At 37.8% G+C, this 27166-nt stretch overlaps 1 protein-coding gene across 2 annotated transcripts in view; it reads right to left on the minus strand.

The window, feature by feature from the left end:
• Positions 1 to 27166, minus strand: part of plcb1l (phospholipase C beta 1-like) — a 196483-nt gene that overhangs the window by 88499 nt on the left and 80818 nt on the right. For both annotated transcript variants that reach the window (XM_028040278.1, XM_028040277.1), the window contains exon 3: positions 7051 to 7119. Coding sequence is in view for 1 of the 2 variants with exons in the window: in XM_028040277.1 (XP_027896078.1) it covers positions 7051 to 7119 (69 nt within the window). In the remaining variant the exon portion in view is untranslated. The remainder of the gene's footprint in view (positions 1 to 7050; positions 7120 to 27166) is intronic.

The raw sequence follows: 27166 nt of genomic DNA on the forward strand, positions 1-27166 counted from the left end.
CATTTAGATTATGTATCTTGTGTTTACACTTGTAAACTATTGCGAAATGTAACTATATCTACAGGGTTGTCTGGATGCAGCTCAAGGCAGTATAACCATCGCCCTGGTCTCTCACAATGTGCACAAAATAGGCTGCCATTGGATATATCACAGAGTAACCCACTTTACTACATACATATACAGTGATCTGTGTTGACTAATGAATTCACTTTAGCTACGTTTTTGCATTTCTTATTCACTTAAAAGCAAACTCCGACCTGAATGATGTATTGGATTCAGCGCCTAATCAAGGTTTCGAAGGTATCAAGACAGTCATCCAACATTTGTAGACATTTTGTGATCTGAATGTGTGAGGTTGTGTCTATATTTGAACTGTGGTCATTGCTCACATCTGTGTGAGCAATGACACCAACTCTTTAAATGCTTTGACACTTATGCATTATTTTTTAAAGGCAAACATAACACAAAGCCCTGACAGTATTTTCTTTTTGCCATTGTGATCTTGTGTATTCCACTCATCAGAGTTCTCTCCTGATTAGATGCAGAAATGTCCTTATCTATAAAAGATCTGTAGGAAACATTTCACACCTAAAGAAAGTCGGTGTCATTTTGGCACCTAACCTTTAAACTTCTGTGCATGAATATTTGTGTTTTGCAGATGCAACCACACAAAGGGCCAGCAATAATGGGCAGCTTTTGAGAGGCAAGTCTATTGGACATAATGTATTTGTAATGTGTCATTTTCAGGTTATTTTGATGTTGCACTTAAAGATTCTTAATGTTCTCCTGAAGACCTCGCTATCCATAAGATGACATCGATGCTTGCTGAAGCTCTTGTGATTGTGAAGGATCTATCCAGAGATGTCCAATTCATTAAGAACAATTTGGCTCAGAGTAACATTACACCAGGTAGCACACAAGGACCAGCAAACCTTGTACTCCCCTTCCAGCTGCCAATTGAAAGTGAAGAAGATTTCAGTAAAGCAGAGTCATTACTGATTGAAGAGACAGTGCGTCAAAAGATGGTAATTCATTTGAAAGACTGATCAGCATCAATGTAGATTATGTCAGTGTGAGTCTTTTTCTAAGGGCAAAATGTTAGCTCTTTAGCTACTTGAACACAAATTGTAATCTACAAGTTCTGAACATGTCACAGAGCTTGTAGATGTGTTATTTATGAAACATTTTGCAATTATTCACATAGATGATTTAAATTTTGACCTAACCCAAATTGGGACCAGGATGGTTAATAACGCTAATATCCATGACCATGAATGAACACTATGGAGTGGAATATCAGTGCATAAGCATAAATACAGTATCAAAACAAGGTTATGTCTCTGCTGTGTTTTTAATTTACATGATATAATGCTGCTGTGTAATGCTATGCCTTCATGTACTTGTCTCTGATGTAGATTGCTCGACTGGCTCTAGTAGGAGGCACCAATTCAGCCAACATGGTAAGAAGAATGTTGACAACTTGTATGAGAAATGCCCTGGCAAGTCAGTTCAACTGGGCTGGGAAGAAACATAGGCATTCCCAGAGTAAAAAGCCATTCAAGGACACAATCCTGCAAGAGTGCATATTAGGTGAGCTTCCTCTACTGGAAAAGGGCTTTGAATTTTAATTGTAGGAAATGAGACTGTTGGTGAATCAGAATCTAAACAAAGTGAGGGTATGGGATAATAAGAAATTTTATGTGAGATACCCTCTATCGTAATGATGTTCTTTTGTGTCTTTCAGTTGCTGCTCGTCAATTCGAACCAGGCCTAACTGATCAAAATTACAGCGAAACAGTAAAGAAATGGTTTCGCTATGCACCAGACCGGGAGGGAGGCATTGAAAGGCAACCAAAGGGACGGCCAGAAGACTGAAATTAAATAAAATATTTAAGCACTGCCATGGTATTTTTATGTGGTTTATTTCAGGATGATGGTTATGATGGTTGAATAAACATTGATTGAATGCAGAATCAACACAAATGTGCGTGCAGAACCACGTTCAGATGAAGGTTGAATCAACGTTGATTCCTAACCTATTCAATGTAGAATCAACCCGAAATATGTGTGCAGAACCACAGTCGAATGACTGTTGAATCAACATTGATTCAATGTAGAATGAACCGAAATCCGGATGCAGATCCACGTTCAGATGAGTGTTGAATCAACATTGATTAAACGTAGAATCAACCGACATATGTGTGCAGAACCACAGTCAGATGACTGTCGAAGCAACATTGATTCAATGTAGAATCAAGACAATTCCGGATGCAGATCCACGTTCAGATGAGTGTTGAATCAACATTGATTCAATGTAGAATCAACGGAAATATGTGTGCAGAACCACAGTCAGATGATGGTTGACTCAACATTGATATAATGTAGAATCAACATTGATTCATAACTGATTCAATGTACTATCAACACAAATATGCATACAAGTTGACATACAGATGATGGTTGAATCAACATTGATATAATGTCAGTTATGGTTGAAACCCTAACGTTGATTCAACATACAAGTCACCGACCACTTTCAATGTTGTTTCAATGTCAGCGTTCAACGTTGATTCAATGTTTCTGGCTGACATTGATTCAATGTTGTTTCAATCATTCTGTGCTATCTGGGATCACATAACCTCTCGGGTATTTGCAGACTTTTCTGAGCTCTCACCATGACTTTAACATTATGGCCTGACAATATTTTTAAAATACTGAGGAGATGCAACAACTTTTCTAAGATCAATGCTAAAGGTTTCTATTTCTGGCATTAAAATCAACACACTGTTAAAAGCTGCCGGTATAGAGGTGCTAATACAAAATTCTTTAATTAGCTACTTTAGTGAGAGTGTAACTAGTTGACAGAAAAGTGCTTAATTAAGATTTTCATGTCATAAAAATGTAACATCCCAAACCAAATTTTTAACATATTTTGGAATGTTTTCTGGCAACTGTTTGTGTCTACATGAACTTAATGATGGGTGATGCTGTGCTTTGATCAACCAACGTAAGCATGTGTGACTTATTTAGGAAGCTATCAAACATAGTGCTCCACTCTTTTTGAAACTGGCTTTTTAATCAGCCTTAATGAAGACAGAAGGAGGACACATGCTAATTAGCAGCCACAGCCACTGCTTTGTTAAACAAAGAATTCCAATTTTCTCCCAATTTATTATTTTCTCCAGCCCACATATTTCTGCTCCCTGTGTAGGATGTGCTTCTGGAAGCATAATCGGAGTGGGAATAATAGCGAGCATTTCCTGCCATGGAATGTGTTTGCGCTGTTTGTCTGTCTTTATGTAGCAAACACATGAATCACAACGGAGCCGAAGCGGCCAGTGGGCAGGGTGGCAGGAGTTCATGTGAGGTCAGACGAGATGTTCACACACTGCGACAAGCCAGTGAACACACTTGTGCATCCCAAAGCGCGACGGTGCTCAGACAGAAATTCAGATGTTGCTCAAAAATGATACATGATGACTTGAGCCTCTAGAGAAGAAGCTCTAGAAGACAGAAGATCAATTTAAAAGATGTAAACAAAGCACGCCTTCTTATGTGGAGCTCATTTCAGGTTCATCTGTTGGTAATAATGGTGCCCAAGTCTGGCGGCATTCAGCTGAGACACAGGACCCTTGAGAAGCCCAATAAAAGCACTTCTGAAGGTTTCTGTCGACATGCCATCATAAGTCAAACCTCTCATCTCGCTCCAGTGAGTGTGGTCCTTTTCTGTAATTTGCATAAATAAATGAATGCTGCTACAGCAGCTCCTAAGTGAAATCAGAGAGAAGCAGATGGTGACAACAGAGCAGGAAAAAAAACCCTCCAGTCTCTAATTTGTCTATTTTTAAAATTTATTTCAGCAGTCTTTTCTATGCCTAATATCTGCTGTTATTAGAAGGAATGGATGATAATTTTCTGTTTCTTTCTATCTATTTTTGCTGCTTTGTAATTTAATATTTGTGATATTTGACAAATCAGGAAAGTGTTAGGTTGGCAGATGTGAATAATTAGAGATACTCTATAATACGATTTTTATTCAGCTCAAGAATAAATTGGGTAAATCAACAATTTGTAATTTTTGCCATATGGTTAAAAATAAAGAGAAAAAAGAAAATTGTAAGAGGGTCCAAACTCAAAAATGGAGTCTGTATCTTTTCTTCCTAAATGACACTTTGGACACCAGGACAGTTTATGTCAAACTGACTTACTACAGAAAAAAAAGTAATTTTCCTTTTAACTGTTGCAATTTCATCTTTTGAAGTCAGAAGTCAGAGTGCTACATGTGATATAAATGAGATACAATGTTTTTGTTTTTCAACCATATTATTAAATATCTATGCCTATATCTATATTTGTGCTTTTTCTGACACTAATGGCTTCTATTTGTAGAAAAAAAGAAATAAATAGGCAAAGAGAGAAGGCGAGAGACAAGTAGCAAAGGCCCTATCATAGGGAATCGAATCCTGTGTTGATGAGTAATGGCCTTACATATATGGGGCGGCTGCTCTACCTCTACACTAAGTGTCGCTGAAAACATGTGCTTTTTGCCAAAAATTTAAATGTCTAGTCTTTGGTAATTCTAGTTCTTGGCTGAACCACTGGGGAAGGCAGCCGAGTTAGCCATTGTGACCAAATCGTAAAACTTCATCAGTTCAGCGAAATTTTAAAAAGTCCTTATCATCCAATCCTATGGGAAAGGAAAAAAATTAAGTGAGAGTAACCTAAGGCCAAGACCTCGTTGTGTCAGTCCTTTCGTAATCTTCAACAAGTCAGATCTGATTTAAGGCCCCACTTCTATGGGCTGGCATGATGATGATGTCTTTGGTCTGTTAACTAAAAAACTGAATAATCATAGGACTCTGTCAAGTCCCTGGTTTAGGCCTGTGGCCGAGAAACTGATAGGTTGTTGAAGGGAAAGTCATGTGAAGATAAACGTTGTCCGTGCTCCTCCACTGCCAAACAAATCTGTTCCAGATCTGTTTCCAAATGACTGATTGAAGATCTGTAGTCCTCATTAGTGTGTCTCTGATGAAAGCTAAAAGCTGTAGCATGGAATTGATAATGATGTTAAGAAGGAGACTCATTCTTTTATGGTACTTGTTACTCTTGCAATACAAGTGTGAAGTTCAGCAAAGTTGGATGATATGCGCCTATGTGACAACCAGTGAGAATATTAGGGAACAGATATTGTTGGAAGAAGAGTGAAAAGAATTTATTGTGCCTCTGTATCTACTGGAAGTGTTGATTCTAGGTCTTCTAGAGAAATCACAATCTTGAAAAAAAAAGCAGAAATTGGAATAAGTTAAGCTTACCTTCAAAATACCTGAAGTTACTGTGATATTTGTGCATCTTCTAGTGTCTTAAATTTCACTGTTTCACTATTCCAGTGTGTAATATTACATAACTAATAGGACCCACTTCAAAAGGAAAATGTGTAAAGGGGTCCGTCTCTCCAGTAATTCTCTCACAGCCTTCATTTTAACATGATTTTTAAGAAGTGTGAAGGAGACGTTTAAAAAAAACATGAAAGTGTGCCGTATGAGTCTCACTCACATCTGTTTTTGACCTCATAATCTTTCTGTGTCCGTCCTTCATTCCTATAATCCTTCCTATAGCCTTCTGCTGAGCTGGCACCCAAAGGAAAAATCTTTCAGCCTTTGCTTTGACTCTTTGAAATTGCCTTCATCTTCAACAATGTCCTCAGAAGTCCCCTTTTTCTTCCTCCTTCTCCTCTCAAGAACTCCTGAGACACTGTCTCATCGGTGCTCGCATTTCAATGCCCAGGGTCCACAACTGCTTCATCTCCGAGTAATGGATTTCCAATGCTTTGACAATGAAATATGTCACATGGTCGTGCCTTCTCTCTTGCAATATCTCTCCGTAAGCTGTTTAGAAATGCATGAATCTTCTCATTCCCTCAAACTTCCCTTACACAAAGTGCTTTCCGATCAACCTCCACTCACCTCACTTTTATGCAAAGTCAACCTTATAAAGCTGTTGCTGCCATCCAGTCTCAACCTATAAACACAACATCCAAAAGCTTTCTGCAACTTAATTTTTTGGGTGGTGGGGATTAATTGTTGTAAATTGTCATGCTGTGCCTCTACAAAATGGGTTTGTATAAGTTTATTTACCAATTGTACTTACCATCTACACACAAAGCTATGGACATAGCAGGAAGATTAAAAATGTATTTATTTTTTTCATTATGCACTCCAGGAAGTCACAATCTTTAGTTTTATTTCAACACCACCACCAGCAGAGTAGCACTATTTCCTGATTTAAACCAGGAGCTCCTTGTTAAATATCAGTTATTACATCCGCTTGTACCTATTTGAGTCTCATCTTATTATAACTCCTTGCTAGATAGATGCAGACAGTGTGTGATTCATGGTCAGACTGACACCTACACACAAAATTCATTTTCTCTGCAAAAATAACCAACATTAATGGCATCCAAAACACCAACACGCCATGTTAACAATGTGGTTTCTCATGGAGACATTGGAAAAAAGCTTTAATCTACACCATCATCTCTGTAACATTTGCACCCTTAATAAAGAAGTCTGCAAAAGTCTTAAAAGACGTGGTTGTTATGGCGACTGTGCAACTTGAAGATGCCATTTTTTGCTGTAGTTTGGGTGAGCTTTGGAGACCTACTCACTGGCAAGATAAATTGAAATTTTGATGTGCCTTTGTTTTTTTTAAAAGATTAAATTGTTTTCAAGTTTTTAATTAATGCTCTATATTAGAAGTTTAAGTCGGTACCTATTTTCCTACACTAATAAAATGTCATTTTCACTTGTCTTTCCTATTTTGTCCTTCAAAATAGAAAAACAATTACATCTCAATAAATATGATCAAACTGCTTGATTTTTCTAAAACTTTCTTACTTAGTTTCTTATCTTACCACACTGAAGGATTGGTTGATTTGGAAGACTTTTCACACAGGTTTTTTGGGGTGTCAATTATTTTTCTGGCTTTATTTAATAGTTTAGTGCAAAACAAAAATACATAGACATGGTAAACAACAGAAATCATTTATCTTACCTTAGGTGTTTTAGTGCACTTTCCATTTCTGGCATCTTTTATGTACGTAATATCCAGCAGGTCTGTATCCTGAAAAGTATCAGAAAACAGATTTATACTTTAAATATGGATTTTTAAAGGTTTCAAAGCTGTTTTGGAGTAAAAGGAAAATGTTATATGTATTAATGGTACTATGGTTGCATGGCTGAAATCATTTGAGGAACCCTCCTCAAATTCACCAACCGCCTGTGCATGGTGTGTGGGCGTGTGTGTGTAGGTGTGTGTGCATGCATAAGTAAAGCAGGCAGTTGTATTAATCACATAGCTTCAAAATCCTAGGACATACGACAGGAATTCAGTGAAGACAGACACCGCTCAGCATATAAGTTGCATAAAACAACAATAGAATAAGCTTCCCAAGTTCTGTAAATACTCCCAAGGGCAGATACAATGACTTGCAATAAATATTCCTGTTAACTATGCAGAAATATAGATAGATAAATATTAAAATATTTTGTTTAAAATGCAAAATATTTTAAACAAACAATGCTCAGCTGCTGCATGAGGCTTTGATGTAGCAACAGCTTGGTTGGACTCAGCTGTGCGAGTGGTTGTTTGCACTCGAACCTTAATGAAGTCAGCTTTAAACATAAACCATAAGATGAAATTAAAAACGGTCACTCATGGGCCCATCTTGAGCCCTCTGAAGACTCACTTTTTCATCTTCCAGGGTTCCTTAAGGAGCTTTCTCACCCAGCTTGTTAAAGAAACAAACCCTGGTCCCCTGCAGCAGTTAAGAGTTAAATAACTTCCATATTATTTAAAAATAACTTTTTCAACAGGTGGCTTTTCGTTGGGAAGCAGTGTTTTTTGTTTGATCTATACAACTTTTTTTTCAATACATTTTTAGCTGACGACACAAGTCAACGTTCCATTTTTCATCTCAACATTGACCCCACATATAACTAAATTGCATATTTTAATGCAATGCACTAATAAAAAATTTTTTTCCCATTTTCTCACCTCAAATAAGACTAAATCGTTCCTGTTCTAATGCCAAAATAGAGAGGGAGATACATTTTGGGCTTTCTTTAAAGTCTGAAGTTCACATACATTTTTAATATTCAACAAAATTCTCTTTTGACTTGGTTTAAACATATGATGTACACATTAATAAGATTTGCAATTGGGATGGTGCTTTCCAGCTTGCAATTGCAATTTTCTGACACTGGTTATAGGAGCCAAACATGTCTACTTTAGACCACTACTTGTTTTAATTTTGGTCCTTAGCAACATTGGAGCACAATTTGTTGCATTTGGATGCTGGACAATACTTTTGAATGAACTCGAGCTTTAATTTTAGTTTGAAGACTATCCCTCCATAAATTAGCTACCAAGCTTTGAAAGAAGCCTGGACAAACAACCTAGAAAAAATGTTAATATTTCTTTTAATGCAATTCTATTTATTCACCCATACTCTAAATTTGTTGGCATTTTTTCTGGCACTGAAAATACCCAAAGTGCAACTGCCCAGACTGCAGTGTGTACCTTCCTTCAGTAACCACTTCCACAATCAGTCTGAATTATCATAGCTTCCATTTCTCCAAAAGGAAACCAGGACATGAGGTGGAAAATTAACCGGAGTCAACCATGAGTTCCCTTAGCATTATCTGAGGAGACAAGAACCAATGGAGGGGGGTCTGACTCTATTTCAAGCCACAACATGTTTATCTGATCAACTGTGTGAGGTGGGTGGAAAATTGCACCTGACCATACTTCCTTATCTGCAGATGCATATATAGTGCGAGTCCTCAGCGCATAATTTCATGTTTCTATCTTATTCGCATATGAAAGTGCTTGGAAGATATGAAAGACACAAATAGTTGCAGGGATAACAAACGTCATTCAATCCTTTTTCTCATTACAATATCACAAATATAATAAACCCTGAAATAATACTGAATAACTGCGAATTATTATTTCTTTTATCTGCATAATAGACATACAGAGGCAACAAGGTTTCAAAGGAAAAGTTTCTATTTGGCCCATTTTAGATGCAGATATTTAAGATGATGAATTCAAAATGCTGTGATGTACAAGCTCACATTTAGCATCAATTAATCTGTCCCCGTTTGACCAGAAAGAGCCTTTGAGTCAAAGGTTAACACCTACACTGGGCCTGCCTTTGAAGTCTCTTTAGAGAGATGAAGCTCCACAGGGCGTCTTGGTGCAACCGTGGAACTTCAGGAAGTACCTTGCTGTTAGAGTTCTTTTTTGTGCTTTCTAGCCCTGTAGAGTTAACATAGCTTTAATCTGGTTAAACGTCATCTGTTAGCCTCTAAAGTTGATTTCAAACAAAGGTAAACAGTCTGTATGGGTTACAAGCATGTTGTGTAGGTGATCACAATTATATTCTTTGTGCTATTTCTAGGATATCAAGCTCAGATTTTTTATTAAGGTTGTGAACTCTCACTGATGCCATTAAAAACTGAATCTTTTTACTTGACTTTGTAGTACCGTATTTTCCGCACTATAAGGCGCACCGCATTATAAGGCGCACCTTCAATGAATGGCCTATTTTAAAACTTTTTTCATATATAAGGCGCACCGCATTATAAGGCGCATAGAATAGACGCTACAGTAGAGGCTGGGGTTACGTTATGCATCCATTAGATGGAACTGCGATAAAGGGAATGTCGACAAAATAGTCAGATAGGTCAGTCAAACTTTATTAATAGATTACAAACCAGCGTTCTGAAAACTCCGTTCATTCCCAAAATGAACAGCTGTTGCTTCCTCCACTTCCGCACCATTGATTGTTCATGTTAAATTCTCTCGCTGCTGCTCTATGGGCTCTTTGCACCTCAGCTTAATGATGAACATCGAGCCGAAGCCCCAACAATAATCTGGAGAAAGGTTTTAAGATGTTCGCCTCGTTATACACAGATATGAAGGTGAGTTTTACTTTCTTTAAACTTTGTGGCTAACATTAGCTTTAGCTTATGCCGGACATTTTTCTTGTAAAAATGTATCTAAACATTTTTCATAATTCATTAACGGACAATGTTTTTACCTTATGTTCAAGTATATTACGTGGTTTATTGTCGTTAGTGTCAGAGACCAAGTAACGGGGATTTTACGGTTTTCGGCTTTTTGCTTCTGAAGCACAACGAGCCCATAGCTTAACATTAGCTCTGGTGTCGGAGTTCTAGTTCAGCTGACGGTTCAGGCTCAAAGTTGTTGCTTTTAGAAAAATATGGCCGTGTTCCTTAAGGTTTCCGTGTTACTTCGCTTTATTAGTTTTGCATGCTTCTTGTGAAGCAGGACGGTGTTTACAGCAGTGTGTTCAGGCGGATCAGTAGCTCGGCTGTCTGGCTCTGGTCTGCTCTCTCGTTCCCATAAACTCGCTCTTTCAGGCTGAATACAGAAGTGATTCCATGGAAATAACACAGAAAGCTCCTTTACCTTCTGCTTTAGGCTGAAGAAGTTGATCCGGAGTGACGTGAAGGCTGTAAACTTTGCTGTGCTGCATTAGCTTTAACTGGTAGCACGAATATTTACAAGCCACCGTCTTCTTAATTCAGGATCGTTTGGAAATCCATGAAAACTTAAAAGCCCATTATATTAGGAAGACAGCAATGTTCATAGTATTGTTTTATTTGCGTCTGAAATAAGACTTTGTCTTTTCTAGCTGTCATGGTAACTCAAAGCAAAAAAAGAGAGCCGCATTTGCGCATGCGGTTGTGACGTCAGCGCGGCAGGTGCAAAGAGCCCATTCCCATATTCTACTGTGTGACTGATCGCCTTGAGCTTAAACTCTGCTAAGCATGTCTCTTAATAGGAGCCATTTTGGGGTCTTTACACAAAACCCAGCTTGCACCGCTGGCTGCATCGGCGTCTGCTTTCCCGTTTCTTCTTCTACGGGGAAAATGAAGTTGGCGTCTGCTTTCCTCCGTTTCTTCTTCCACGGGGGAAATGAAGTTGGCGTCTGCTTTCCTCCGTTTCTTCTTCCACGGGGGAAAATGAAGTCGGCGGCTGCTTACCGTAGTTGCGAGACCTGTTGTGGCTCAATATTGGTCCATATATAAGGCGCACCGGATTATAAGGCGCACTGTCGGCTTTTGAGAAAATTGAAGGTTTTTAGGTGCGCCTTATAGTGCGGAAAATACGGTAGGTTAATTAAAGCTGTTCAATCTTTGCTTCTCTGAGATGATTTTTTTTTCTCAGTTTCTTGGACATATGTTCTTTATCTTTTCATTGAAAGTCATCTCTATTCATCACTCTCCCTCTGTGGCATGGTCTCTGATTTCCTTTCAGCTCTCTGGGCCTTTCTGTGTGTAACAAAAACTGTGAGCGCAGTTCAAAAGCCTATTAAGAACCACGGCACGTCCAGGAAGCGAAGCAAGGCCAGTGGGGAGAGAAACAACAGAAATTAATGAACATGCTTAACCTGCACTGGCCTTAGGCGCTGTTTTCTATGCCTGTTTGTGTCTGCAGCGGTACGCACCATTTGCAACAAGCTTCCTCCTAAAATGAAACACACAACAAGTGGCAAGACCGTTTTCACTGACCCGCTTTGAGCCAGAATGTTTCTTCTATTCAAACTCTTTGTGTACGTTTTCTCTTCATCGGCATGAATGTCATTTTAACTTTAAATACTGCATTTTTGTCTTCCAGGAAGGAACAAATTAATGGACAGATGTGGATCTTTAACGCACACAAAATTAAAATTTTAGTCTAAAATATGCACACACAAATTACAGTGAAACCACATACACTTTGTAGTCATTAACACAAGCCAGGCATGACTCACACTTAATCTTTTTTAGTACTCTTCTCGTTAGAACTTGCCAAGCTCATTAAATTGGTTGGTTTTCTGGCATAGACAAAGCTTTTAAGAAGGGTTATGGTCAGCGCTATTTCAGAAACTTATTGTTATTAAATTATCTATTCCAAAGACAGTGTTGATGTGCATATAAGAGCATTCTCATGCTGAAACACCCAAGTGTGTCCAAGCATGTAACCATAGTTGTCCCTCTTCGATGAAAGGAAATGGATGTCAAGCTGTCTCACTTTACTGTACAACATTATGAACCAAGAGGATACTATGCACAGAACAAACCCTGGCTCTAGGATTGACAGATTAAATCTTGACTAAAAGTTTCAGCTCTCTCCATGGACAAGCTGTTGCACTGTTGAGAAAGGAGGGAGGAAAATTAAGCTATTTAACCACAATGAGAGGATGCTGGGCCACTGTACCATTTATCAAGCACGGTGGTGGCAGCATAATGCTACAGAACTGATTTACTGCCAATGGTGCTGGTGAAATGGGCAGTGAGTGAAATAATAAATTGACTACCTCCAAATTTTCCAGTCTCGTCAATTCAATAACTAGATTGTCTGAACTTGTCTACTGATTATCTTCTGGAGCAAGGATCCCAAAAACACACAAATTTATTGTCTAATGAATAATTCTGGATAAAATAAAGATTCTAAAATGGCCCCATGCTCAATGCTAACAGATATTTCGGATGTATGCCGAAAAACTGAACCTGTAGCAGGTAACTTCCCAATTTAATTTAGCTCTTATTGATGGTAAAAGTTGTCAAATAGTCAAATATAATTAGATCAAAACAGGCAATTTGCTGAAGAGTATTGAACCAAACAGCAGTGAGGGTGTATGTAGATATTTGAGCTTAAACTAAAGATTTTGACCTTGTCAAAAGTATTCATTATTTGTCATTATTTTTTCTGAAAAACTAACTGAATCTAAAGAATTTGGTGTAATTTATTTGTCTCCATGCAAAAACTACAAGCGATTGCTTTAAATAAATATTGTCTGACAATATACAGTGGTCATGCAAGCTTGATAGTTGGATGACAGAAGATTTATCAGCCCTTTGAAGCTAAAACTGTTCACAGCTTTACTGGTACAAGTGGTGAGTGCATGAAATGACGGTACAGGAAAGGGTAGAAAACGTCAAGAAAACATGGGGTGGAAGTCTAAGATTTAGAGAATTATACCAGAAAAATAGGGAGAATGACATCTACAGGTCAGCTTGCTCATTTGCCAACAGCAAGCTTGACAGCCGGCAGGTTCAGAATGTGCTGAACAGGGATCTAAAGCTCTGCTGAGAAAAGAAACAGACAAGACGCAAATGCAGCAAGGCCAGGAGGAAGGTAAAGGTGAAAATATATACACAAAATAAAGGGTTAGATGTCTGCTCCAAAGTCAGTGAGCTCAACAGTACACACAGCTGTTACACTGGCTGATGTCAAAACATAGCAAATCAATGTGCATCGCTTTAATTGTATTTCTAATTCTAACACGATATTATCCATCATCTGATGAATGTTCATGTCTTGAATTAAATAAATGCACTAACTACTTTATGCAAACTGGTACAACATAAAGAGGACCCTTAATGCCCTCATAGTCAATGTCAATGTCAATGTCAAATTTATTTATATAGCACCTTACAGCAGACAAGACTGCACCAAAGTGCTGTACAAAACAACAACACAAAAACAACAACACAAATGACAAAACAGAACACACATCATTTAAATGCCAGAGAGTAAAAGTGAGTTTTAAGAAGCGATTTAAAATGGTCCAGGCTGTGGGCAGATCTAATCTGGAAAGGTAAGTTATTCCATAAAACAGGAGCAGCAACAGAAAAAGCTCGATCTCCTTTCCTCTTAAGTCGAGTTCGAGGAACTGTAAGTAATAACTGATTATTTGATCGTAGCGTTCTGGACACAGACTGAAGATTTAAAAGGTCCCGAAGATAAGGGGGGGCTAACCCATTTAAAACTTTAAAAGTTAACAAAAGAATCTTAAAATCTATTCGATAAAAGACAGGCAACCAGTGTAAAGATGCCAGAGTTGGCCTTATGTGGTCATGCTTCCTGGTTCCTGTGAGAAGCCGTGCTGCTGCGTTATGGATCATTTGAAGTCGCTGAATCTGTGATTTTTCCATCCCTCTATATAAAGAGTTGCAGTAATCCAGTCGAGTTGTTATGAAGGCATGGATAAGTCTTTCAAAGTCCTTAAAACCAAAATAAGATTTAACTTTTGCTAAAAGCCGAAGGTGGTAAAAACTCGATTTAACGACAGAACTCATAGTATGGCGAGGAACATAATAACTTGTAAATGAATTATTCAAACAGGGACTGCGTTATACAGGCAAGAATATATCCTGCAACCATATTTCAATATAGATTCTTTTCACAGCTTCTTAGTCAAAGGGTCAAAGGATCCTTGCCATGGAAGTGACCCAGTTATCATAAACATAGCTATTACTTCTATATAACAAAAGGCACTAAAGCTGTGCAGGTGCTTTGCCCGTCTCTGTAAGTGGTCCTCCACTGACACTCAACTGCCTGGAAACATCCTGTTATGAGGGAAAGTGGTTCATGGAGAGTTGTACTTGAACTTGTTTAAGAGTTGCATCCTCTCTGCTACACCACTCGTAGGTTCCTATAGAAGTGGGGTTCGCAAACCTTATGGTCAGAGATCAAAATGTGATTTCTGGGTAAGACTAAAAGTCCAGAACCCTGGGGATGAGCAAATCTTTTTATTATATTTGTTTACAACTCACAAGCAAAGCAAATGATGCTTGCCTGAGCTGTTAAGTTGTGACTCACAGCTGCTCTTATTTCTGACAGGAAAATGCAAAGAACTCTTAACTTTCAAAGAAATTTGAACTTAAAGTTCACCACCTTAATTAATCTTCATCCCTCAACATATAAAAGTGTCTTGCTTTACAAAAAAGAACATAAATAAATAAGTTGAAATAGACATTCGTGAAGATCATTATCAGCTAATTTAAATGGAAGTGCTAACAAAAGTATTCATACCACTTGAACGTTTTATTTTTTTTTCCAGCAAATCACAAAGCTCGATCAATCAATTGTCACTGTTACTACATTTGGGCATGATCTGATATAGGCACAGTGCATGAACTCAAAAGTGTGGAGAGTACAAGAGCAATCCCATGAATGCAATGATAATATTTGACTAATATGAATGGAGGGGGAAGAAGAAGCCAATGACAATTTAGCAGTCTTACAACCCTAATTGTTAGAAATATTTAGTATATGTTATCTTATGTTTGCTGTGTGAATTGTGCAACAGCCCCCATTGTTCTGTGAGTTCATCAGTTTCTGCAATGTAGTGACAGAAGGAAACAAACAGGAACTGAACTCTGCACTTTGCACTCTGCACTACATCAGCCCAGAGGTGCAATGGGTCTGTGACTCAACAGAACAGAAGAACAGAAGAAGCAGAAACGCTACATAATTAACTCAAGATAACAGAAAAGAAGAAATAGTAACGCTTTGTAATTAACTCAAGATAACCGAATAAGCTATGTAACTAGGGACCGCCCTAAGGAAATAAAAAGAAAGGGTTTGGCAGAACGTGCCTTAGAAAGGCGGGAGATTGTAACTGAAGCAAGCTCCTGTCCGTTCTCTTTGCCGCAAGTAAACCTAAAACTCTCTTGTCTTTCTCCTATTTGTGTGGTGTTTGAATGTTTTAGGTTGTTTGAACCTGACACTAATGTAATTTAACAAAATTTAATGTCACAGATCATCACAACGTCATTCATCATTGTGAATTGATACATGGTTTAAAATGTTTAACACTGAAAAGCCAGAAATCTCTGGAGAATAGCTCAAACTCAGTCAAAATTACAAAGAGAGTATTTGAAGAGGAATTTGTAAGGCCTCTCTATAATTAGAATCAGGTCTGTACTTTGACTGGGCCATTCTAACGCCCATAAATGCTTTGATGTAAATCATTTCATTGTAGCTGTGGTTGTGTGCATATGGTTATTGTCCTGTTGGAAGGAAAACCTTGGATATAGGTCTCGAGTCTTTTGAGGCATCTTCCAGATACATCCATTTTCCAGTGCAGTTCCCACAGAAAAGCATCCCCACAGCATGATGCAGCTACCAAAATGCATTCACATGGGAATAACATGTTCATTGTGCTATGGAGCGTTTGTTTTCCACAACGCAGTGACATAAAAGTTTGATTTTGGTCTTATCTCGCAAGAACACCTCCATCCAAAAGTTTGTTCTGTCTCTGTCTTTCAAATATTAAGGATTTCATTCAACAATGGCTTTCTTCTTGCCACTCTTTCTTAAAGGTTAGACTTCTTGGTTGTATAGTTGTCCCATCTCAGCTGTGGAGATGGGATGTGGGAGCCACCATAGTTAGTTTAGATCACAGGTGTCAAACTCCAGTCCTGGAGGGCCACTGCCCTGCAACTTTTAGATGTGCCTCTAGCAAGGCTCAGAGAACTGATCTACACAAGGAGGAGGTAATTAAGCCATTTCATTCCAGCGTTTTGTGCCTGTGGCACATCTAAAAACTGCAGGAGACCGGCCCTTGAAGACTGGAATTTGACACCCCTGTTTTAGATGGATGGCCATAACTAGGAAGGTTTAAATTGTGCCGTATTCTTTCTATGTTGGACAATTGATTGAACCGTGCCTTGCATGATATTCTGGGGATGGCTTGGGAAATGTTCTGTAACCAAACCCTGGTTTAAAGTACTGCATCCCCATTCAGTCTTTTGTCTTATTTGGTCTTCATGATGCTGTGTGGCTGTGAATTCGCTAAACCTTTGAGGCCAAATGCTCAAAGAGTATGAATACTTTTGTTTGATTTGAGTCTTTTGTTTTTAAATGTAGTGTACCATATAGTACTTTCAAATCAATTTAGACAGGGAGAAGAATAAAAATGTATGTAGTAAAAATTGTTCTTTCACTCCCTCAGACTCTAACAAACCACATTTCAGGCATTTTTCATGCATTAATATTCCTCAGAACAGATTTTTAAAAATATTACAAGGTTTTTTCACCACATCTCCATTGTTTTTACTGTCACATCATATCCTATAATTTAACAGCAGCACACTAGTTGTTAGCGGGAAACAAAGGCAGCGCACACTGCTATGCCACTTATTCACTTCATCAGCAAGAGAATCTCCATTTACCGACAGCAGAAATAATGAGGTTATTAGAAAATTTATCTTGGTGGAATTGCAGCAACTCAGTTCCATTACAGTCTAATTGTTATGAGACTTGCATATAAATGTAGATTCAATGTCGCAGTTCTATGATGTGGTTCAGTGCAGATAAAAAGACTTAGGTAGAAAATAAGGCATGGAAAGGTAGCTTTGCTTGACTTTGCTAATCAGTTTAAGCTTTTACTTTCTTAAGGCAGATGAGGACAGTACAAAGAGATTAGGGGTGAAGAAGAAATGAAGACCAAAATGAGAAAACCTGGAGAGGAGGGACTGAAAGAGGAATGGTAGAAATAACAGAGAGGTTGAACAAAACAAGAGCATGGCCACAGCTGATAATGGCTATCAGCAGCCAACACGCTCCACAAAACAAACCAGCGCAAAGATAAAGGCTGCAGGAATCTTTGTTCCATACATAAGAGTACAAATTCCCGCTTTCACACACACATTCACCTCAGTAGGTATGCAGGCACCTGCTTGAACTGCACACATACACACACCACCTTATCTCTATCATTAATCTGCAGTGTCCTCAGTGCTCAGTCACTGGAAACACCTGAAGACTGAGCGATGATGTGAGCGGCTCCTGGGCTCACTCTGGTCACACTTTTCCTTACTTACCAATCAAATCTTGGACACACACTTGTATGCGCAATGACGGATGGAGTGTATTGAGGTATGCAGGATGGATTGTGCTCTTCTGACAGATAAAACGTATTGAGAGTGGGATGACAAAGAAAGCAAAGCCGTTTGATTCATCTGCCCATCATCGCTTGCTGTTCTCTCCTGCCCAGCCTTTGTTATGATTCTAGCTGGATTTTGGCTTCCTCCTCCTTCCATGGCTTCCATCATATTGTTTGTCCCATTTCTGCTTCTACTGTCTTTGAACATTTGCATCTCTTCCTCATTTGACTCACCTTTGCTCTTCATGGATACGTACCTACTTAGTTTCTTCTCATTTTCTTTCCTTCCTGTCTTCTCACATCTTAACAGCAACTTTCTAGTCTGCAGATGGCAGTTTAGATAACACACACACACACACACACACACACAATTTCTCCCTCCATCTCCCTCCATCAGTCTCCAGTGCATCGTTTAATTCTGCTCCTCATCTCCTTGGCATCCTCCAGGCACAACGGGGAACGCTCTTATCTGCTGCAGTGGAACAAACATCTGACATCCCCCCTCCCCAGTTGCATAGTGGGTGACATATGCAGGAATGTATAAGCTGAAAATACATGCACAAAGTCCCCAGAGAAAATCAATCAGAGTAATTGAATAACAGATCAGATACAAGCACAGTAGGTGCTCATGTAGGCCGTTTCATTCATAAGTGCTAAACAAGTTTCTACTTTGTTTTTTCATTAATAAAAAACAGAAGATCCTGGTGGCATCTACACACTTTCTTCCTATCCCTAAATATTTTACTCTCCACAGCAAAAGATCACAAACAAATGAAAATTTCCAGTTATTTGTAATTCTACCACATATATAGTCTCTCTATAAGCTGAAAGTGAGCAATGTGTCAATGTGTTGCTCTGCTCCAATCCTATGACAACCACAGCAGGTGGCATACACAGTACAGTGCTGGCTCTCATCCTACACATAACCTCATTTAGATGTGTTTTAAGTGCAAACTACAGGGCCTTTGAAGTCAGGACAAAAGCAGGCTGCTAAAAAAAAAAAGCATTATTATTTTCTTTCTACAGGCAAATCTGTCTGTCTTTCTCTCTCTCTCTCTCTGTGACTCTTAAATATTTTTCTTCTCATCCTTCCTTTCTCCTTGCACTTGCCTTTTCTCTTTTTTAAATCAGCACCACACTGCTGGAAGGATAAAGACAGAGAGCAGAAGATAGCACATTGACTCAGTGAAAAAAGTAAGACATTCCTTCCAGCACCAGAAATGCCGTAGTGTTGTACTGTTTCTGATAGAGGCCTGTCTATGTTTAAGACAGCAAGACAGAGGAAAAACAACAGAACATACATAAAAAGCTAAATCTAAAGTGTATAACGTAACTTAATAGCTTTTACAACAATTAATTGTATTGTTGCTAATGTAATGTAACATGGTACGTTTTATACAAATGTATATACTGTGCATATATGGACACCCAGTAAATAATCAAAACTCATGCTTGTTGTGAAAGAGATTATTTACAGTTCTAGTAGAAATATAGCCTTTTATAACAATGTATTAAAGAAGATGGATTCTGACAAGACTACTGAAATTATATGAGGGAGAATCTTGCCAATGTTCCTTCGGTTCAGGAAGCTAAGGTTCTTATTTTAGAATTACTCTAACCCCTAAATAGACATGGTTAAGGACACCTATAAGAAAATTGGATATATTACCTTATTAAAAGAAAAAGGGAATGACATCGGATGCTTTCTTCAAATTTACCCTACCTCTTATGGCTGATGTTGACAGGACTGTGATTTTGCCAAGCGGCTGCTGAGTTAGTGATGAACAGATGGTTAAACTAACCTGCCAAAAATATCTTGAAAGTCATTCAACAAAGTGTGGTAGAGCAGCAGACCATCTGGCATGACAGGATATACACGCCACGGACGGCAAAGACGGTTGCTTTAGTCAGCAGATCAAATTATTTTAAAATTGCTTAAGGTTCTGTAATAACTACATCTATGATGAGGCAAAAATATTCCCTAATGCTGGTTGCATAAACAAAATAACTAGAGCAGCACCAGTGGAACCAAAGACTTCCAGTTTGGTGTAGTTTGGTATTACTTATTCATAAGAAAAAAAGAAACATTTAAGTTATCCTTATAATTACTAGCTCATCAAAAAAAACCTTTGCAAAGAGAAGTTATCATTCTGTTAACTTTTAACAGTCACTGAAACTGAAGAATGGTTGCAAAGCAATTTCACTGCTTAAGAATGGATGCTGAAATTGAAAAAATAAAATTTAAATAAATCAGAATGCACATTAGTCTCTACTAATCCCTACGCTGATGTAGTGGTCGTGCTTCATAGTCAGCTTACCGCCACTCGGAAGCCGGATAAAGTTTATTTGTTTTCCTGTCAGAGAAACCACAGATAATTATGTGTGTTTGTCATCGGATTCATAGGAGAAAGAAACCTCTGATGCATACAGAGTAATTATTGGAAAACCATATTGTGGTTATAAAGTGAAAATCTGTTTGAAAGGTTTTAATGGCCCTTTTTTTTGCTGGGTTTGTCCAAATAAAAAATGGGTTTGTCCAAATCCTTCTCTGTCACTGCTATAAGGGGGCAGGTGTTGCTCCTCTTCCTCCTGTTATGCATCTGTTGAGGAACGCTCTCAGGGAGGAGCTGGTATTTTAAGTGTGGCAGTCTGCTGTGCCTTTCGTCTTGCCCCTGAGCACCTCAAAGCTGTTTAAATTTGATACCTTCATATCAGTTCACCAAATTGAATTGACTTTAGTGAGGAGTGAAGACAAGTGACCCACATTTGTGACCCACTTAGCTGCTCAAGCGGAAATGGAGCCACGGCAGCAAAGGAGGGGCATCCAAAAGAAAAAAATATATATATACAGATGGACAACAGCGTACTGACAGAAAAAAATATTATGTCAACCAACACTGAACTGAAATGTCAAATCTTACAGAGTAAGAACGTTTGCACATTTTCTGACAGTCCAACCCTACGGTGCAATGTGTAAATACAGTTATGTGCAACAGGTTTCATAAGTCAATCTGTATTCAATTTAAAGGGAAAGCTATTTGCATACAACGCTTTTACATTCTTATTTGTAGAGATAAAATTAAACCTTGATTTGTTTTCCTATCACTTCACAATTGCTCACCATATTGTGTTGGTAAATGACATAAAATCCCAAATAAAATTCACTGAAGTTTGAAGTGTAACATGACAAAATGTGAAAAAGTTCAAGGGCTTAGATTACTTCTGTGAAATTATGTATGACTTCGATGTACTTAAGTACAAAGCCTACTACTGTAAAACTGTTAAATCACATTTAATTATTTTCAATACATTTGGTAATATATCAAGGTGGCATTTAATGCCACAGAGGAAGATGCTATATTCCTCTGTGGCATTAAATGCCACAAAGAGGATTCTGGTATGTTATTTAGCATTTAAAAATGAGAAACTGCATGTATATTATTTTATTGAATTTTTCTTCAAGTGGAAACAGCAGATGTGTATAGCAAGAGGACATTATGGCACCATTTGTTATCTGTGGTTTTCCGTTCTAGCAATCCAATTGATCACTCTAGGACTTTGCAATGCAGTTAAAACCTCTTTTCCTTGTTACTCATTAGAGCAATTGGTCATTCCTTTATGTGCAGGAAGCCCTGAAGATTGTTCAAAAGCAAAAAGCCTGTAATTGCCTTATTAACAAATTGGGACTTGAGTGCAAGCCATCAATTGCACTGATGCCTCCAGCAGAATGAATTCATTGAGGCCTTGCAACGAATGTGGAAAAGCATGCCTTACACATTGGTTAAGAGTGGAAAACATTAGAAAAGAGAAAGGCAAAGAGACTAAACAACAATAGCACCAAGGGCAACGAATCAATGCAGTGTGATCATCTGCACGACAAATAGGACAGCGAGAATAAAGTGAAACTCAGAAAGGCAAAACATGTTCATCTAAAATTATTTGAGACTTTTTCATTTTCCGGATGAAGCTTTTGAACTTAATGAAATCTTCATGTTGACTAATAAGACACCTTATCAGTCTCATTTTGCGCATATAATAAGATTTACGCCGTCCCTTGTAAATGAACAAAAGGGACATTTTGTCATTAAGGAAGGAAGCAGTTTCCTAACTGAAAACCGCCAGACCTTTAGAAGTAAAAATAAAAATAGAGGTCAGACAAATTTGTTTCTTAATGCAAAAATGCTGCTCACTTATTTGAAACTATTACTTATTCTATCCAATAGTTACTCTATTTAATATCAGATTGCCTATTGCTCAAGTTTAATTAATTTGGAATTTTCTTTCCCATTTTAACTCCAAAACAAACAAGGAAGTTATTGTAAATCCCCAGCGATTTACAGATTTACTAATGATTTACAGAAAAAGCATCTTCAATTTAATCAGAACAAAATTACACAAAATTGTAGTTTCCAATTTAAGACTTTTATATGAGACATAAATGGGATTTTGGTGATGCTACAGGACACAGACTATACAGACTATTAAAGTCAGTTGTAAACATTCCCTATAATATGTTAAGCAATTCCTGCCACTGATTATCCTCTGTTAGATGTTTCACTGCTTGAATCCACCTGATTTAAAGGATTGGCCATTAGCAGACTCCTGCAGCGCTTAGTGACAAACTGCGAGGATAATGCAACCATTTACATCTGGAGTGTTTAAGCATAAACAGATCTAAAGCACGTACGTAGATCGGACACCTATGATTGGTTTACTCTCGTTAAACAAAACATCTACTATGAATTTACACAAAATTATTGCAAATCTATGTTTTTGATTTACTAAACCATGGAACCCACTAGTAGAGCTTCTGAATTTTTGTCTCCTAGACTTTGATGAGGTCCATAGAAAAGAGTCTTAAAAAATGAAACTGTTTGAACTATGTCGACAAACTGAACTGACCAAAAGCTCATTTTCCATCCCCACAAGAGAAAGATGGGAATTATTCTTTGGGAGGAACTGGGATATCTAGATTATTTTCAAGCAAAGAAGAATATCCATCCATCTGATGATTTTACTATGTTCAAGAACCCATCAGAAATAGCTTGTGGGTCACAACACTCACATTCACTCCTCTGGTCAAATGCTGTTCCCAAAAGTCATTTAAGCAATTGATCAGACAAAATGATAAATGAAGATGAAACACAGAAACAGCTCATGAATCACAAAAATATCATCATTGCAATGTCATTGTGTGGAATATTCATTTTGCAAAGGACTGTTTTGATGGCTAATAAATTCAAAGTATTATGAACTTGGATTTTTCATGTTAATGTAATATTTAGCCAGGTGGACAGACTCATACTGACACTTGATTTATCTGAAGATGCGCCCAGATTAATGTGTAATACCATTTATAGAAACTCTGAAATTTTACATGCATTAGTGTTGCTTCTAGACGCTCCAAAAAAATGGGTTTCTTCTTTATTAGATCCTTCCTATGCTACAAAGACGAAAGGAGCAAAATTATTTATACTGGTAAGAAACAGTAGTAACATTAATGATGAATTTCCCTAAGGCTTCCTGCAGAAGAAGTGTGGATAATTTAAAGTATAAGGTTCTGACGACAATACTCCTTCAATTCAATTTTTTATCTTTTTCCCTGTGACAGCACAGATGAAAAACTGAGAAAAAAAGAATGGAAGAAATTAATTACCGTACTGAGACGGAAGTGGGATCCACACTGCATAGTTTCAATTACAACAAAGGAAAACCAAATTGCGTAACAAAACGGGGAACATTTGTTTCTCTGCTTAGTTTAAAACCCGTGAAGAAAAAGAGAAAGAACATTGATACTTGTTTTAATTGAAAAATGAGCAGGATACACATTTAAAGTTTCTTTTTAAGTTTTAAGAGCCACATTAACACAAAAACAAGCTGATGAGCAACAGAAACCATTAAAGGTTTCCATCAAAGCATCAGATAAAAGAGAATGGAAGTTTGATCTAGGCTTTAAAATCCTTCCACTGAATGCTTTAATTTGAAAGGGCTCTCAGAGGAAAGCAGCCACCTGGTTTGGAGCAGGGATGGCAGTAAAGTCCTTGCCGGGAGGGGGTGTTACGAAAAACAAGCTGTTGGATTGTCATAGCAACTGGGCTTGGTTATTGCTTTAAGTAGATAGGAGGAGGAGGAGAACAATTGAACAATTAAACTTTACAGGATTCTTGTATCTTTTAGCTAGATGCATCAAGACGTAGGGCTGCACAATATATTTCAAACATATCATCATCGCAATGTCAGTGGGTGCAATAATTATGTCGGAAAGGACTGTTTGGAGTGCAATAATTGTTGGCTAATATAGTCCAAGTATCATAAAGCTGTATCTTAATGCTATATGTTGAAAGTCAGACTGTCTCACAGCAGCAGATGCTTACAGTGAACAAATCACATTGCCCAAACTGATAAAGGCTACAGAGTGATGGATGGCCAGATGAGAAAGAGAGAGAGAAAATAAGAAAATAGACATATCACAACTAATATTACAATATTTACTAATGTTGTTGCCATTCCAAGATTTTATTGCAGAAAAACCCAATTATAAATGTTTAAGAGTTGTTAGTTTACGTCTTATAGCCCTTCTTTATTTCATCCGTGTGTCTCATCACAATAAAAACCAAAAGTAATTATTGGAGAAACTGAAATTTACTGAACTTAAAGTTAGTCATGACCAAAGGATCTTTGCTTAGAAGTTCTTTGGCAGATCGGCGTTTACCAATCTTTAAAAGAAAACCTAACTTACCGATTCTGATTTTGGCCGATACCAACTTTTTGTCTGAAATGTTGCTCAATATATCAAGCAAGTTGCTAAATTGGCAACAATGGGGTGACTATTAAAGAGCCTCTGTAAATGTGCAGACATAACCTGGTGGGCCGGTTTGTCAGTCAAACCTCTCCCATGGGAGAAAAGAAAAGTACAGTGGTTGATTTTTAGATCTTCGCCGAGGTCGATAACATTGGTGGATAACATTGGTGGATAAGATCGGTGGATAAGATTGGCTACATATGTAAAAATCGGCCGATCACTGACCTCTCAAAATTAAGGAAATCGGCACCGATAAATCTTTGCACCCCTACTTTTGCTGTTTTTGTTTTGACAGATCAATACCAGGAACTTACAATGAATGCAGAAAGTGCAGTGCCTTACAAAAGTGCACACTGCTTTGAACTTTCTCATTTTACCATCAAGTAAAGGGATATGAAACATGGCTTTCTAATAAAGATCTTAAATGTTTAATATGAAATCTTATCAGCCACATTCATTTTAGCAGCACTAGATGAAATCCAGTGCAACTGACTAACCACAAATGAGTAATTTAATCCTAGTATAAATCCAGAGAAGGACTCAGAGTTTGTAAGAAAACAGTAAACAAAATCATGAAGACCAAGAAACGCATCAAACATGTCAGAGTCTTCAGTAAACACTTTTCCAGGCACAGTTGTGTAATTCACTCAGTGAGAGAGCGGTACACTCTGAACGGGTTGCCAGACCCAGCATTCACACACAAACCTGAAAATCCTTCTCCATTTCTGAGCTGCAGATCACACAGATCCCTATATTTACAATACATCTGCATGTGCTTTGCATCATGCCTTGAGACATAGCTTGAAGACAAGTTGAACTATCAGATAAGGATTAGAGTGAGACTTGTTTAGGAAAAATTTAACAGCTCCAGTAATTTAAGTTATTATTTACAACTACTCTTGTATTTATAATATTAGCTGGCTGAAACTGCAAGACAACAGCCGCAGAAGGACAATAAAGCAAAGAGGAAACAACCCCGCACAGGATGACATTGACTGGTAATGTAGGGCTTTGCTCACAGATCAGTTCTGTCTCTGCCATGCAAATTTATAATCAACAGCGACAGGAGCAGCTTGGACTCCGTTGCACATTTAAATCTATTCAAATCAAGCTTGGTTTGGGGGATTTTTTTTCAGCGTGAAAGCTACAAACTTGGCCACAAACTGTTGAGCTTTGCTAGTACATGGAGATGGTTTGAAAGTTTATGTTGGTTTAATTTATTTACTTTCTACAGGGTTTCTAGAATCCTGTAGGCTTTTAACTTAAATAGTTGTATTCCTTTAATACTGTATTCACACAACCAAACAAGTTTGCTTAAGTCTTGGCAAGTATTTAACAGTTTTTAATAAAATCTGACTCGGTAATCAGCTTTTATTAGACAATAATAAGAAACTAAAACTAAAGAATGGAGACAGACAGAAAGAGTTGAACAGAAATAGCCAAAATAAAAGTGTATCAGACCTTTCAGCTGAATCAATTTACTGTAATCACTGTTAACCATGCATTTCAGGGAGCACGATCAAAATGTCCTTACAGTGCAAACAGTGAGGCATCTTTATTTTATATTACAAGAGATGGTTTTCTACAGATACCGATGCTATAATCCAGAAAAGACATGGTTTATGAGAGTTGTTTGCATCTGAATCAAGTCATACTTTCTCATTTAAATCTTTCTATTTCATTCTTTTCCTTGCCTCACAGTGGGCTTTTCTGTCATTATAGACCATCAGTTGTTAGCAGACAAAGTCAAACTGCAATCTTTGTGAAGAGTGATGGTTGACATGAATCCACATACCAGAGATTATGTATGAATAAGTGGTGTAGAAACAGGCCAGTGTAAATGTTATAAATACCTGGACTCATGAGATATTGAGAGGATAAATCAACCTCTTCATTCTTCTGTCGTTTTTAAACAAGCAGCCAAACACGTTATGCTTGATTAGACTAACACAAGCTGTTGTCTTACAACAAACAGGCCTCTAATCCAGAAATATCATCTATTTATGTAATAAACCTGTAAAATGGCTTGGCTGATTTAATTTTAGGAGTCTAATTTTGTTTGTCTGGAAAAGGGTTGATTTTTATTTTGCATGACATGAAGGAAGGTTTCTCTTGCAGCTTGTGCTTTACAGCTACAGGTTATTGTGATGGAGAATTTCTAGATCAACACAGACCCCACATAGAAATACCAAATATGAAAGTCAAAATATTCTTTTTATTCTATCTCACCTTTTAAATCTCTAATTATCAACACTAAACTCCATAAATGTTAGAGGCAAAGACAATATCAGTAATTTCAAGTTAGGAGATAACAGATTCCTGTTATTACTTGGATTCGGTGTCTTACTGTTGGTGCTGTTCTTTGCTGCCAAGTCTGAACTGCTTGACTGCTGCAACACCTTTGTTTCTGTTACCGTGGCAGACTCTGCTGAAGCTTTGGGAATCACAATTGAACAACTCTGGCAATGGGAACCATTTAATCAGCCAAAGGACTCTAAGACGGCATAAAAAAGACACCCTTTTATGCAGCTGCAGCACAAGGTTTTGCGAACAAACTCTTGTTTGCTTGTCTAAAGTGTTTCTGTGTGGTTGCCTATTTGAGCATGTATTGTTCAACA

The sequence above is a fragment of the Xiphophorus couchianus genome, chromosome 15 (genome assembly GCF_001444195.1).
Source record: "Xiphophorus couchianus chromosome 15, X_couchianus-1.0, whole genome shotgun sequence".
NCBI lineage: Eukaryota > Metazoa > Chordata > Actinopteri > Cyprinodontiformes > Poeciliidae > Xiphophorus > Xiphophorus couchianus.